General features: G+C 43.5%; 1 protein-coding gene across 4 annotated transcripts in view; it reads right to left on the bottom strand.

Annotated features, from left to right (window-relative positions):
* Positions 1–14,467, bottom strand: part of LPP (LIM domain containing preferred translocation partner in lipoma) — a 200,261-nt gene that overhangs the window by 69,400 nt on the left and 116,394 nt on the right. For 3 of the 4 annotated variants that reach the window (XM_058031271.1, XM_058031270.1, XM_058031272.1), the window contains one exon: positions 304–427. In XM_058031271.1, coding sequence (XP_057887254.1) covers positions 304–427 — 124 coding nt within the window. Of the gene's footprint in view, positions 1–303; positions 428–9,186; positions 9,200–14,467 lie in introns of all 4 variants that reach the window. The other variant, XM_058031273.1, reaches the window with a different exon arrangement.

The raw sequence follows: 14,467 nt of genomic DNA, 5'->3' as shown, positions 1-14,467 counted from the left end.
CAGCGACCGCACCTGAATTCAGTCTGGTAGCCTGGAAGCTGGGGACATATGGTGTGAAAATGAACCAGACACTGAAAAATTCAACTTTATATCCAGTAAGACTATAAACATACAGTGAGTGAGCATGAGATTTATGCTGAAATTACAGTGGAATTCCTATGGATGATTACACTTCCAGCCCAAGCATGGAAAGCACATCCATCAAAACGAGTGTCACTACATTACCAGTGCAGTTGTCAGGCCTCCCATTACTGAACCCAGTAAATACAGAAGAGGACCACGAACACTTGTGACATGGCTCACCAAAGTACTCATCAGATGGAGGATTCTCCATGTCATACAGCATTTTCTTGGTGAGATGTTCCAGCTCATCCTCAGGCCTGAAGGCAGGAGTGCTTGATGTAGGTCCAGAGCTTGGATACCCACTCTGAAAAGAAAAAAAAGAACAGCCTGTGATGTGGTATAAAAGCATTCACACAGTAAGGGGCTATATTGGCTGCTCAGTGTTGAACTTCATTCTTCATTTAGTGTTGAATTTTTTTTAAGACAAAAGGGATTCAAGCAAGTAAACACCTTACTTAATGTAATGAAAATGGACTCTGAAGAACATCCAGTGAAGTACTATATATCCTCCTAGAATGGGAAATATCCTGTGCCTCATAATTAGATGTCTACTGGGTAGCACATAATAATAAAAAAGCAGATTATTCCAAGAATAACTTGATACAAATGTTCTCCAAAACTGAAAAAGGCTTTGGAAGCATTTAAGTTCAGACTTGGTAAAAGTTCTCATCACTTAACAACACAACATAAATGATAATTCTCCCGTGGTAGAGTACATGGACAAAGACAGATGATCCCAAGGTGCTAGTTATGTTCTCTTCTTGTTTGTTTTGACACAAATCCTGCTGTAAACTTTAGTGAGATCAGGAGCTGGTCCACAGATTTTTAGTACTAGAGGTACAAAGGTTTTAATATGTGTGTAGAACCCAAGATCTCTTGGCCTTCATAAGCTAACAGCCGCACACAGTATTTGCAGCCTGTCTAAGAGAGTCTTCTCCCTGGAAAACACCAAAAGTATGCCATATTTTGAGAAGCACAGAAATAGTCTTGTGCCTCGAAGTTTCTTAGAAGAAGCCAAGTTTGGTGTCCATAAGGAGGAACTCAGTCATCTCAGGATTAAAAAATGCTGACACCAGCTCTCCTTGTGGGCACTGCTTTCTTGAAAGACTTGCATATGAAAACTAATTTCTTTATAAAACACATAATTTCAGTAAAGCAAGTGATTTTATTGATTAATTGCTGCCTACATCAAGGACTGGACCTTTGATATGAAACAAGGAAACATTTTTCCATGCTCCATAACTACTTAGATGGCAAGAAAATGTAAAATCACTGCAGAAACAATACATTGACCACTTCTAGGGACTATGTCTGACATGATGAATCTTTATTGAGCCAGTGATGTTCAACAGAGAACAGCAGCTTTAAAGCACTGCACTTCAAGAGAATTAACTATATACTTCCATGCATTTTCCTTTCACCCAGACTCCCTTGGCCAGAGCTTTGTGGCTTTTTTAGAAGGGCTAGTCTACAACGACTTTATTAGAAATAATATATAGCATAATCCTAAAAAAAGTTTATTAGTAAGTCAATTAAAGTTGTCAAATGTAAGACATTTAACCTTGGAACAACCTGTTTTTTTCCCTTTGCTCTCTTGTTCTTGAGAACCAATCACGAATCTTTCCTGAACATATATTTTAACACAGCAAGGGCAGCCAAGGATTTATTAGCTTGAGAAATCAATCCAAGCTTCTAAAGGTTCTATTCCAGGTATTGTACCTATTTCATTCAGTTTCCATGCAGAAAAGAATGACCTCTGCCATTCCATCAACAGAGACTCCTTTCCTAGACTTTGCATGGAGAAGACAGCATGGTCTGAAGCTGATAATGGTCCCCATCCCTGTATTTCCCATTAGTCATCACCAGCCTCTTCTGCTGGGCTCTGTCCACACATCATTTGAAACACTGCCTTTACCCTTGGGCCCTGTAATAGACATGGACAAAAACAGAAGGCACAAGCCACAGTCTGTTCACAGAAAAGGGCAGTGAGATACATGGAGCCGAAGCGATTTGCTCAGTATCACACATGGGCTCTAAGGCAAAGACAAATCCTGCATCCTGGCTGCTGGGAGCCCTACATTTTCCAGCCTCACTCACTGGGACTCTACCTGCCGTTGCAGACCTACACTGACATTCTGCAACCCAAAGCCACTGCACCTGCAGGCTTTGGCAAGAGGTCGGTGAAGCCTCTCCCTCATTTCCATGCTGGCTTCCCGTAACTCCCAACTGGGGAGCCCTCCATAACTAATTCATACGGGCTTGGATTAGGCCCTTTAAAATTAAAGACCAAAATCTGCAGATTTTCAGTTTTGTCTGACTCTCTCTGGTTTTGGAGGCCACACTGCCTCATACATACAATAAATAGGCTGCTCTCCTATTTTATCTACATTGCACTTTTCCAAACCAGGCAGATTTGCTATCCAGTACCCAATGTCAGCAGAAATAACAAATACCAACCACAATGTTATGAGACACTTGGACTTATTTTGACTAAAATGCCATGCCTTTTTGACCAGCCTTTAAGGAGTGCTAGGCACATCTTTTTCCTCCTCCCATGGCACATGCTGACTACGTGCCTCCAGGAAAATGCATTTCATGAATATGAACATGCTGTTTGCTGGGACACGCACACACACAAACATAGAGAGGAAAGTGTATCCTTAGTCCAATATAAAATACTTGTTTCAGCAAAACAGTTTCCTTCCTCCTCCTTTGTTATGTCAGGGTAAAAATATAACTCTGGCTTGCCTTACAAAACAGAGTTGTGGTGTTGTTGTTTATATTAAACTTCCTCTATTTTCTCCTGATCTGTACAATAATCAAGGCTGTCTAGAAATTCAATTTGCTGTCTGATCTACCAGTTAACTAACTTCTTGCATTCTCTTTTCCCCATGCACATACCTCAGTGCACACAAATATCCACATCCTTAGCTAGACACAGCTCAAAGAAAGGGACTGCATTGACTTGCAGACCCAAAGCACCACTCTGTCTGGCTAACCACAGAAGCATCAGGGATGATAAACTGATCCACAAAAATGGAAAAGAGCCCAGTAAAAAAGCTGGCACGAGGAACTGTGCTTTGGAAGCACAGGCACCTGAGTGCCTCCTTTGCTACTGAGATCAAACACCTAGCAACCTCAGAGAAGAGAAGATTGCAGGAGCAAGCTCAGGAAGAAAAGAGGATTGCATAGCATGTGCAGATGCAAAAGCATTCCTAAATAAACACTGTCCTGCATACTTAGTTGGGATGTTAAGGAAAACATCAGCACTTCCAGGGTTAAGCCCTGTAGAAGAAAGTATCTTCATGCTACAAAGGAAGTGAGCTAATTGCTTGTGCCACTATCAAAATGCTGCAACAACATCTGGCTCATCTTCCTTATTAAAGTTCAGTTCCTGAAAAGCCAGGTCAAAAGAAGCAGTCGTGTGGAATCACTGCATAATTATTTTGGTACACAACACTGATACTTGCTTCAGTGCTTCCCTGGCACATGTTTTCTACTCCAGACCTGTCTCAGATGTAAGGGCTGCCCAGAAAAGGGAGCTCTGCAGTCAGTGTGGTGCATTTGCCAACAAGAACCTTCCCCATCCCCACATAAATATTTACCTATATGGGTAAAAACTGCAGTGCAGAATCTGCAAAGCCATCTGAAGATGATGCTGTGATGAATGCACCATCATTCAGAATACACTGTATGTGGTCATTTTTCTTGTCCATTTGCAAACATTGTAGAAGAAGCTTCTTCTCTCCGGGAGAAAATAACTTCAATTACGTGTTCCCAGCTACAGAAACGTGGAAATTATCTTCTTTTCAGAAGGTAGAATTAGCTGAATTTGGAATTGAAAAGCAGCCAGAAACATCTTTCACTGATAGCTACTTTCTCTTCACTTTTTTCCTCCTGTTTCAACTGCATGAAGTTGGTCCTTTCATTTCACTCACCAAAACTAATAGTCAGTTAAATAGTATTGCAGCATAATTTTTTGTTCAATGGTTTGACAAAGACCACATTTTTAAAGAATTTATTGACTATCCAAAGCCATCACAAACTTTCAGAGCAAGAAATCCAGAATAGTGCCACATCTCTCATGAGTTGTGCTCCCAAGGAAGTATCAAGACTGCCTACAGCTGTAATTCAGTTTATAATTAAGGCCAACTCTTACTGAGGAGATGCATTAGAAAAAATATTTTAATTCTTGATTTATTTTCCCAGTGAAAGGTTACAGCTGCCAGAGTACATAAAGATTCCTGAAGAGAGGATTCTGCCTGGAATCCTTGCCTCATGCACATTCCTGGGCTTATTCCTGGTCAGAGGATAACTCATCAAGATCCTCTGAAGAAACTGCCCTGCATGAGGAGATATCCACTGACAGTCAGTGCCCTCCAACCCACACCAGAGGACCAAAATTTCAAGTGTTGGGCTGCTAGGAGAGAGGGCTCTTCTGGGCCATGCCAGAGTGGAACAAGCCGCTGGTTCCCTGGCTGCCTACCTGCCCTGCCCCTGACAGCAAACCAGCAATCCAGAATGTGCAGTTCTGCCAGCAGAGCCCTCGTTTGTTTAACACTGCCTGGCTTTGAAATAGGACAGTTTTGTAACTGCTTCAAAGCTCTAGAGGATATTTTTCTTTATTTTTAAACTTCATTATTGCAACTGTATCCTCACTTAACTATCCATGCACATTGCCTGTCCTAATCCTGCTAAGCTCTTAGTTTCAGTGATCTCTTGTGGCATTAAGCTACACAGAATTTGAGTAATAATAACAATAAAAGTATTTTCCTCTGTTTTAGCTCCACAGCCAGCAATTTTGCACAATTGTCTCTTTTTTTTTTTTTTTTTTTTAACACTGTGAAACTGGGATGCAGACAGGTAGAAGGGGAGGTATCTTGTTGATAATTTTAAAAGACAGTGGAGCCAGAATGCAAAATCATGACAGAATTGAGACGTTTCCTGGACTTTTGAAAATCAGGCTGCTCATACAGATGTCTATTTTGACTCACCAGAGCAGAGCTTTTAGCTTACAGTCACGAACCCAAAATCTTGGTCTTTGTGTACTGATACTGAATTCAACAGGCTCACCATACATGCACCCTAATTACGCTGTAAAATGGGTTCAGCAATACTTCTGTCTTAATTAATCAGTGCTGTGGAGCTGTTCAAGCTTCTACGACATAAGTGACTACACAGAGACAGAGCCTTTTATTAACCATCAAGCATGGTAACAAAAGAACATCACTGTTTTGTCCTTGGATTGTTTTATGCTATTATATGTAAACAGACTAAGTAGCTTTTCTTGCTACTCTTCATATTCTCACTAATGTTTTGAATCTGGAAGGGCTGGTTGTTTTTTCTAGATGTTATAAAAATGGGATTCTCTGTAAACACCACCATCTGCTTCTGGCTTCTGCACTGAGCATGACTGTGTTAAATGACACCTTCCACTGCTATTCTGGTGAGTCCTTGCTTCTGCTGGACACTATGGACTGTTTATATATTCAGAGTTAACAGCAGATGTGCAAGATTTTTATGGAGCAACATTGACCATTTCTCATTATGAAATACAAAGTAGTGGCTGGTTCTCCAAGTAATAAATATTTTACATGTTATCTCAGGAAACAGCAGATTTAAGCTATATTTTACATATAAAATACTACATTTTAATGTCCCATTGGTGCTTAAATGTATATACAGAAACAAATGCAGCAGTGCCTGATCTTGCCTGGGGCCTCTTGGCCCTATCATTACACAAATATGCTTTACTTGTCAAGGCTTATCTCATATGAAAAGGGGAGCAGGCTGTTTTGTTTTGTGTTTTTCCATTAACCCCACTTATTTTGGTAATAGACATTTTAGGCATTTAAAAAAAAGCCAAGAACTCAAGGAACAGCTGGATGGTACTACTGAGAGTGAGAATGAGGCACCATTTTTATACCCATATGCAAATAAAGAGAATGCACCATTTTAGCCCTATGGTTTTGGCTGGAAGAGCTCAGTCTGCTCCATAAAATTGTATCAAGAGGTCCTGTGCTTACTCATCTCTTTGTTTCAAGATCAAAGGCTTTATTCTGCTCCAAGCTGCTTGCCTTGCCACATCTCTCTGGGCTCAGAGTCAAGCATTCCCTTACTCCCATGGATCATCACCAGCAGTAAAGACCCTACAGGCTGCCTCTCAACTCCCCTCCTCTTCACATCATAATACTGGGGGCTTCCAGGATGGCCTTCAAAGCACTAATTAATTAAGCATTATATTTACTACTATCAACAGGTTAAAATCTGTACTTCAGAGTAGGAGCCATAAACTTTCATATGAGACAACAGTCCCACTGCTTTGATCCCAAGCTGCACAGCACACTGCTGTACAAGAGTTTGAATTCACTTTTTGACATTTTGGCTATAGGTCCTGGGGTGCACAGAGCATACAAGACTCCTTGCTTGGGCAGGTGATGAGCCCCAAGATCTGTACAGGGCTCCCTTGTGCCAGTCCAAGGTGGCACTACTGAAAGATATCAAGCTGTGGGGGGCTCCAGAGGCAGTGATTGGCACTCCAAGGGCTCACCATCAACCAAGCCATATTCCCATCTAATAGGACAAGCACAGAGGCAAACCTAATAAAAATGGAAATGCTTCAATATTCATACTGATGAAAAGAGATGTGTGAGCTGACAAAGTACTCAACTCACTCAGATGATTCACTGCCACAATAAAATGACTGAAAGAAGCACCTTCCCTCCAAAGCGTATCCTTCTAGTAGCACCTTCTCTCCAAAGCGTATCCTTCCAGAAGCACCTTCCCTCCAAAGCCTACCCTTCCGGCACCACCTACTCTCCAAAGCCTACCCTTCCAGAAACACCCTTAAAATCTTTTGACCTTTTTTTAAGTTTTTCACTTGCACAACCTTTCAGAAAGGCAGAGCTGAACGATTTCCACAGACACTGAGGGGTGACACAGTGTGATGGGCTCACACACACGGCTGGCATGGCACCCACAGTGCCCTAGGAGCTCCCCAGCACTGCCTGACCACCACTGACCCCCAGAGCTGGGGCTGGACCCGGTGCTCAGTACCAGCACCACCTGCCCTGCGGTTCAGCTTTGGCACCCAGTGAAAAAACAGGCGGCCCCAGCTGCGGGGCCTTAGCAGGTAACAAAAACAGAAGTGCCATGGCATCACTTGTTTCAAAAGAAAAATAAATCTCACCATTTTAATGGTACTAATTTTGCATGTGAAACTTGCATTCATACTGTATTAACAGTTTAAATATAGCTTTCTTGCCAGAAGCCTGAATAGGCTAGAAAAGACACTTAAAATATGCAAATTGTGTTTCTGTTTTAATACACAAAGAAACCTAAAATCATATCACTTTCCATCACCAAGACAGGTTTTAATATAAGGTTTTTTCATGTGAAAACTGTAACAGCAAACAAATGGTTAACCAAGTGTGTTTAACCCACTATCTGTAGTCTCACTTTTAGTCAACTGTGACATGGGCCATTACACTTCCCAGGACACCAATGACTTAAATGAAGACTACATATTTTGCTTAACATTAAAAGATTATATATATAAATTACAGTAACAAAAAAAAAGGCTTCTCAGACTGGAGCGGGAGCTTGGTTCAACATCCATAGCATTGGAGGGTAGGATTCCTGAGCTTTATCCTCAGAAATATTCTTAACCAGTCTGATCCTGCACCCTGCTGTTATAAATGGTGTTCATAATGCTTGGCTGTCTCAAGAGAGTTTGAGAGGCTCAATGAACTCTTCATTACAAAATGCTTTGAGATCCTTGAATGAAAGATGCTCAATGAGTACAAATCATGACTATTAATAATTACCTTTACTAGCCAAGATTGTGCCTCCTTTCACTCACATCTGTCTAGATTTTGTCTTTTAAGATTATAACATCTTCAAAACAAACACTGGTCTCCCAACATGCCCTCAGTGGTCTTGTATAAATAAAAGTGATAAGAATAATAGCTGAGTAAACAATAATGTGGCAAAAGCAAATTACATTCCTGCTGGACTCACAAGCTTCTTCCCTATTTCACAACTGGGAGACTTCTCCATTTTACTCGTGTACCAATCCAGAATCACCTGTTCTCTTTTCCTAATGTGTAGCTGCTTTCATTCTAAGAGCTTTCCTGTTTTTCCTTTAACTTTGCACAGGCCATGGTTCTTGAAGAGGTTACTGGAGGGTGCCAACCCCTTTTAACAAAATGGGCACAAGTTCCTTCGGAAAGAAGATAGGGAGCTCCAAACATGTCAGAAAGCGTAAGCACTGAGTACGACCCTTCATTTCACTTTCAGTCTGTCAGGGAAAAGGAGTCAGAAATTTAAGAGACATCTGGATTCTGTTCAGGCCATCTTATTGTGCTCACCTCTCAGTCAAGGTGTGCTTCAAGGGTGACAAAAAATTTTCAAAGTGACATCTTTTCCAGTGATGCAAGAGAAAAGAGAACTTGCAAATAATAATGAGAAGATTGCTACTTATCAAAGTCAGAGGGAGACCTCATTTGCTTGCACCTCCAGGTCTTGTAGTGAACGACTGTAGAGAAGATTATTTAAAGGATACTGACACAGCTCAAGACAATATGTAAGTAGTAAAGATCAGAGTTCACCTCATCTCTACTTCAATTAAAGCACCTCTATATTTTATACCATCTTTATGGATGGTTTTGTTGCTGAATTGCTTTATTGACCTTTAAGAGCCAGAAGCTTTACTGCACTTAAAACAACTAATTCTCCTCATGAAGAGCCCTCTGCAGGTATCTGTAGGTCACCTGGATCTCAGCTCAGTCATCTAACATCACGTCAAGTACCATTTGCAAACACATGTTATTTAATTCATGAGGAGCAATCGCCTGGCCCATCAGTGTTGAGCAGACCACACTGCCACCACCAAGCCCTGGCATATCTATCTCCAGCCCGAGATAGATAGATAGATTTTGTGAAGAGCCTCTTCACAAAATTACCAGGCTGGAGTTGGTCATCACTGGTGATTAAACACTTAGAGAACCCTTTACCTTCTGTTATATGGAGGTCCCCACCAGAAGCAGACAGTTTAGCACAGACCTGGCGCTGCTTGCTCACAGGATAGTCTGGGGAAGGGTTTGGCAGCCAGCTCCCAGTGCAGCTGCACCCACAAGGCATTAGCTGCACTTGAGGTGCTACTGTGATGCTGAGCAACATCAGGCAGAAGACAGGACACACTGGCAGTAAGGAGAGACGTGGTGAAATTAAACAGTGCCATCAGGAACAGAGGGAGTAATACACAAGAAAAGAAAGAGGAAAGAGTGAAGGGCTGCAGCCTCAAGTGAGTGTCATCTTGATAGCCTAAGCACTGCTGCTTTAGAAGAGACTTGCACATGTTTCACTATCAATTACCTCAGATAATCAGAAATAATATTTTCAGAACAAGGCAGTGCCAAATTCTATACTGCACTTGGAGGAAAAAGGCCAGGGTAAATGCCCGCCATCTAGATTATAATTTATTTCATCCAATGTACTTACAAAAATGATCTCTCATTTGGCTCACAGCAGTAGAAATTTCTCAACAAAGTCATAATTCTCCTGTAATAGAGTCCAGGGCAGTAAAGTATTACTCAAATAAAAGCTCCAAGTCTCCCCTGAAAAACTGTACCTGCTCAGGAATTTCCCATAATCACATGGGAGGGGAGCTGAGAAAAGGGCAGCAAGAGGAGAGGAATGATTTTTCCTCAGAGAGCACTGCAGGATGAAGACCCAGCTCATCACAACTGGTGGCCAAATCGTGGCAGGTAGCCAAAGAAACAGGGATTATGTGCTATCAAAAAATGCTGCAGGAAGTTTCACCATTGGCTATTCAATATTCAAAGGGTTTCAACCTTTTCCTTTCAACCTGCTGGAACAGGAGTGATTTGGCTGTTCTACTCCTGTTGTGGATCCTATGAATCCTGCTTGTGCAGAGGGCAGGTGATAGCCCTTGGAGGGGAAGAGCCCCAGGAGCAGAGAGGCGAAGGTCAGATCTGGAATGAGGGCTCTGGCAACATGGGGAGGGAGGCAGGGGAAAGAGCAAATTAGCATTTAGCAACACAAATACAGCAATTTAAAAAGGCAGAGCTACCTTAGTTCAGCAATAAAAAAGGCAAGAGAGAAGTGCTGGTAGGAAGAGGGGAAAACCATTCAGAAGGCAGCATGCAGTAAGTGATTTGAGCCAGAGCCCAGCATCAAAGGGGAGGATGGAATGAGGCAGAGAGGATGGAGAACAAAGTACAGCCTGCCAGCTTCCATAGCTGGCAAGAGTCCGTGCAGAGAGGGCACATGGAGATATGCACCCACCAGAGGAAGACTGGCTTAGGGAAGACCAGTGTACAAAGGAGCAATATGAAATGGAAGGGTAATAGCACCCTCAGAGCAGGGAACAAGCAGGAAAGCAAGATCCAAAGGAGAGGTATCAGTGTCAGCTGATTTTACTGAATAATTTCCTTTCTACAGGAACTATCCAATGCCAACAAAACCCTGCAGTTTCAGTCTATAGGATTGGTCAGATGCTTCCAGACACGCACATGTATGTGTGAGTGTGTGTGTGTTTTTGATGGGACAAGAGACACCCAGGGCAGAGCACTACCCTCAGTGTCACTTTTGATTCCTTCCTGGAAGTTGTATTTGGAGTTTCAGTGTCACATGATCCTTCTTTCTACTTCCCCTGCCACATGTAGTGTGTGATCCCACATTTGTCACAGGCATGCTTTCCAGCCAAACAGAAAATTACTTCTATGGCCATGATGCTTAAGATGGTAAATGCACAGGGGCTTGTGCTGTGGGGATTGTGCTACCTATGGAATAAATGGCAAGGAGAAGGAATTCTGCTTGGCACTGGAGACAGAAGGGAGTATGGGATTCCCCGGATTCAGAGCTTTTCTACTACTTTTCCTCATCCTCTGCTTTCCCATCAGCCTCTCAAAAAGCCCCAGGATCTTGGCAGCCAAACCAGGCTGTGCACTAAGGAAGGGAACATAACTTCCCCAGCTGCAGCCTCTAAGGCTGCTGTCATCCTGAGGGCACAGTCACTGTACTGACATACAGACCTAATGATCTACACTGTTCAAGGCATCAAATGCTTTAAGAAACTCACCCTGTTCAGAAGGCCACGTTCAAGCTGTATTTCTGTGCCATCTTTTGTGTGAGGCTGGGACTGACTCCGAGGAGGTCAGGAAGAGCCTGATGGCTCAATAAATGAGACACTTGGGAGAGTGAGTCAAACTGACAGCTCAACAGGATCCATGTTTAGTTGTCAAAACATTCCTCCATGTACAGAGTTGCAGCTAAGAAGGCTGTCCACATCCATCCTGGGCTGGAGACAGGCTTATCTCACTAATTGGTTGAGCAGTACTTCATGGAGAATGGAGTGAACTGGCAGAGGGGGTGGCATGTGCAATTAGAGCTGAGGAGGCTGAGAGCTGTGGCTGGACACAACACTGTGCCTGTACCATTCTGATGTACACATTCACTTTGTCCATGAACCATTTTCATGTGCTGTTCAGCCACAACAGCAGCAGCCTCCTGTATTTTAATGACTTAGAAGCTTGCAGGCTGACTGACAAAAGGGGAAAAACAAAGGTGTATATACATATATATAAATTTTGCTGAATTTACTTGAAAAGGATGGGCTAGACATTCAGATGGTGCAAATCAGAGTTGCTCCAGGGAACTCGCTGATTTTCACAGCAGTGGAGAATGTAGCTCAACATGCCAAGGTGAGCAATGTAATCAGGTGTACATTGGCTGGTTGAGAGGCACTATTTGAGTCAACAAGGCTGTCCAAACCTAGACCAGACTAACTACAGCCCCCTGAGACCTCAGCTGCATTTGTCTCTCACAGAACAAATGACACAGGGAGAAAACTTGCTTCCAGACTGCCAGACCAAGAGTGAACACCGCAGACAAAGACCCCACTCTCTGGGGAAATGGGTGATTGAAGCCAGCTTCCTTGCAGGTGACATTCCAGGGTTCACTTACAATTAAGTTAAAAGTCTCTGTTCCCATCTGTGGGGGACGTGTCAGACTGGCTTTTATGGGCTCCTGTTACCAACTCCCAGTTCAAGCTAACATGTTTTTCAGGGCCTCCACTCTCCTGGCTCCTTTTGAGGAGCTGGCTCCCTCTTTTAGAGGATTTTCAGAGGAAGCATGCCTCCTCTACCTCCTTCCTCATCTACACTTTTTCTAAGAGCCATGCAAATTTCAACAGCATGTCTAGAAAAACAGTTGAGAACATCAAACACTTTACAGAATCCTTCCTCTTCTTTCCCTCTATACAATGTATTCCCTCCATGCTCTCTTTCTGCCCTTCTGCATTAGTTTTACACTATTAAGTAAGAGATTCAGGCCCCCTCCCTGTGACCCTCATCTGAAAATCACTCACACACTTTAGAGGGTTTGCAACACAGAGGATGAGAAAGTGAGGCCAGCAAAGTGCTGGAAGGGATTGCCTGGGGAGAGTCTGTGATTTCCATCACTGAGGCTTTTCAGAGTAGGAACAAACAAATATTTGTGAAGAATAGCTTAGGCAGAGTTGATCCTGTCTCTGAGCAGCAGACAGATCTTAAAGTCTGTTCCAGCTTTACTGTTTATGCTTCTGTGATTGTGATAGCAGTTGTGACATATTCTGCAACGGAGTTGAGCAAAGCCAGCTGAAAGCCCTATGGATCATCTTCAGGGCTGAAGCTGCTTACAGGAAAGGAAGCTCATATGCAGTGTTAAGTTACTTGGTGGTTTTGCTCCAAACACTAAATCAAGGAAAGGTTGTTCAGCAATGGTAAGACAAAGAAGCTGGGTCCTAAGCAGGCCCTGCCGTGCTTTTACCACCTCCAAAATGCTGTATCTCCAGCTTTGAGTCCAGGTGCATGAGGCAGCACATTCAGAGCACCCACTGTATGGGCAGTAAATATTTGTGTTAGACAAACAACCGGCTTCTTTTGTCCTAGTCGTCAGGAATGCCCATCTGGCACTCGTTTCTGAATCTCTATTAAAACCTCCCAGAAGCTAGACAGGATGCAGCGAGTCTGGCCAGGAGCATGGAAATGGCAGGCAAAAAGCATTCAGAAAATCATCGTAGGTGCCCCAGACTGCAACATACTCCACATGTCTGTTGTGCAAAAACCCACGTGTGTCCGCAGTGGATTGAAGGAAAGAAGTTACTCCAGAAACACTGATGCCAGCTCTCCCTGCAATACCACCTTCTGGGGAAAACAAATGGTAAGGGAGCTATCTAACCTACTCATCGCAAAGTCTTTATGCCACAAGACGGTATTTACTAGCTGGTACCAGACAACATTCAAGCAAGAACAGAAAGTCACTTTCCCAGCGCTCCTTGTGAATTGCTCCCATCTGGGCAAGAGAGCAATCCAAAGCCCTTATGCCCATGACAGCGCTGCAATCACACGCTTGGTGTTTTACACCCAAAATAGCGGCAGCCAGACCACGGCGCGGCTCGCACAGCAATGCAGCTGCGCTGATGAAGACGAGCCACTGGAAGCGGTGCTGGGGGCGCGGGTTGCTAGGGAACATGGCAAAGCCCTGCAGATTTCCTTGCTGTCTCTTTCCCCTCTTCCCATCTCGCTCGCACTGCGCCAGCATCTTCGCCCCGAGAGTGCCGCTCTTCCTGTCTGAAGTGTGCAAAAACAAATCTGCCAGCAACAATGGAGCACGATTGCTTGGCATGTGTTCCCGAGGAAAGAAATCGCTCTAGCCTTTGATTTTCAAAGGCAGCCAGCTGACGGGTCGGGAAAAAAATCCATTCTCCATTTTCTCCATGTCTGTGTGTTACTTCATTCCACCTGTGCGACGGTTAAGGGTGGGTGGCAAGCCCAGGTGGCACAACTCAACAAGCTGAGTTTGTGGGAGCTGTGTCAGCTTGCAGATGGCAAGACTGGTGCCCTGAGCGTCACACTGTGTCCCCTGGACCCCTCCACTTCCCCTAACATGCTCCTCCTTGGGAGTGGCTGCAGGAGCCAGCACAGTTCTGCAAATGTGGCTGGGCACTGCATGGTGCTCCCATTGCTCCAGTGGCCAGCAGGGCTTATGGAAAAGGGCACACAAGCAAAGGAAGAGCTACCAGAGAAAAGGGAGGGAAGGGAAAAGACATTTCTGCCTTCTTAAAAAAGAGCTGGGTGAAGGAGAGATCAGTGACCAAGGTGGAAACATAAGGCTTTCCAGTATTAATCAATCTTTAAACAATTTGACTGAATGATTAGGAAATGCAATGCTCCCTACTGAGGCATTAGAGATTTATATTTAGATGTTAGGTGTTTTTTTCCACCCTGCGTTATTTTTAGCTACTCATTGATGCTAGGCTAGTGGTGGCTGCTGTTAGATC

Source organism: Melospiza georgiana, chromosome 10, assembly GCF_028018845.1.
Source record: "Melospiza georgiana isolate bMelGeo1 chromosome 10, bMelGeo1.pri, whole genome shotgun sequence".
NCBI lineage: Eukaryota > Metazoa > Chordata > Aves > Passeriformes > Passerellidae > Melospiza > Melospiza georgiana.
The sequence above is the reverse complement of the archived record's forward strand: the minus strand, read 5'-3'. Positions and strand labels throughout refer to the sequence as shown.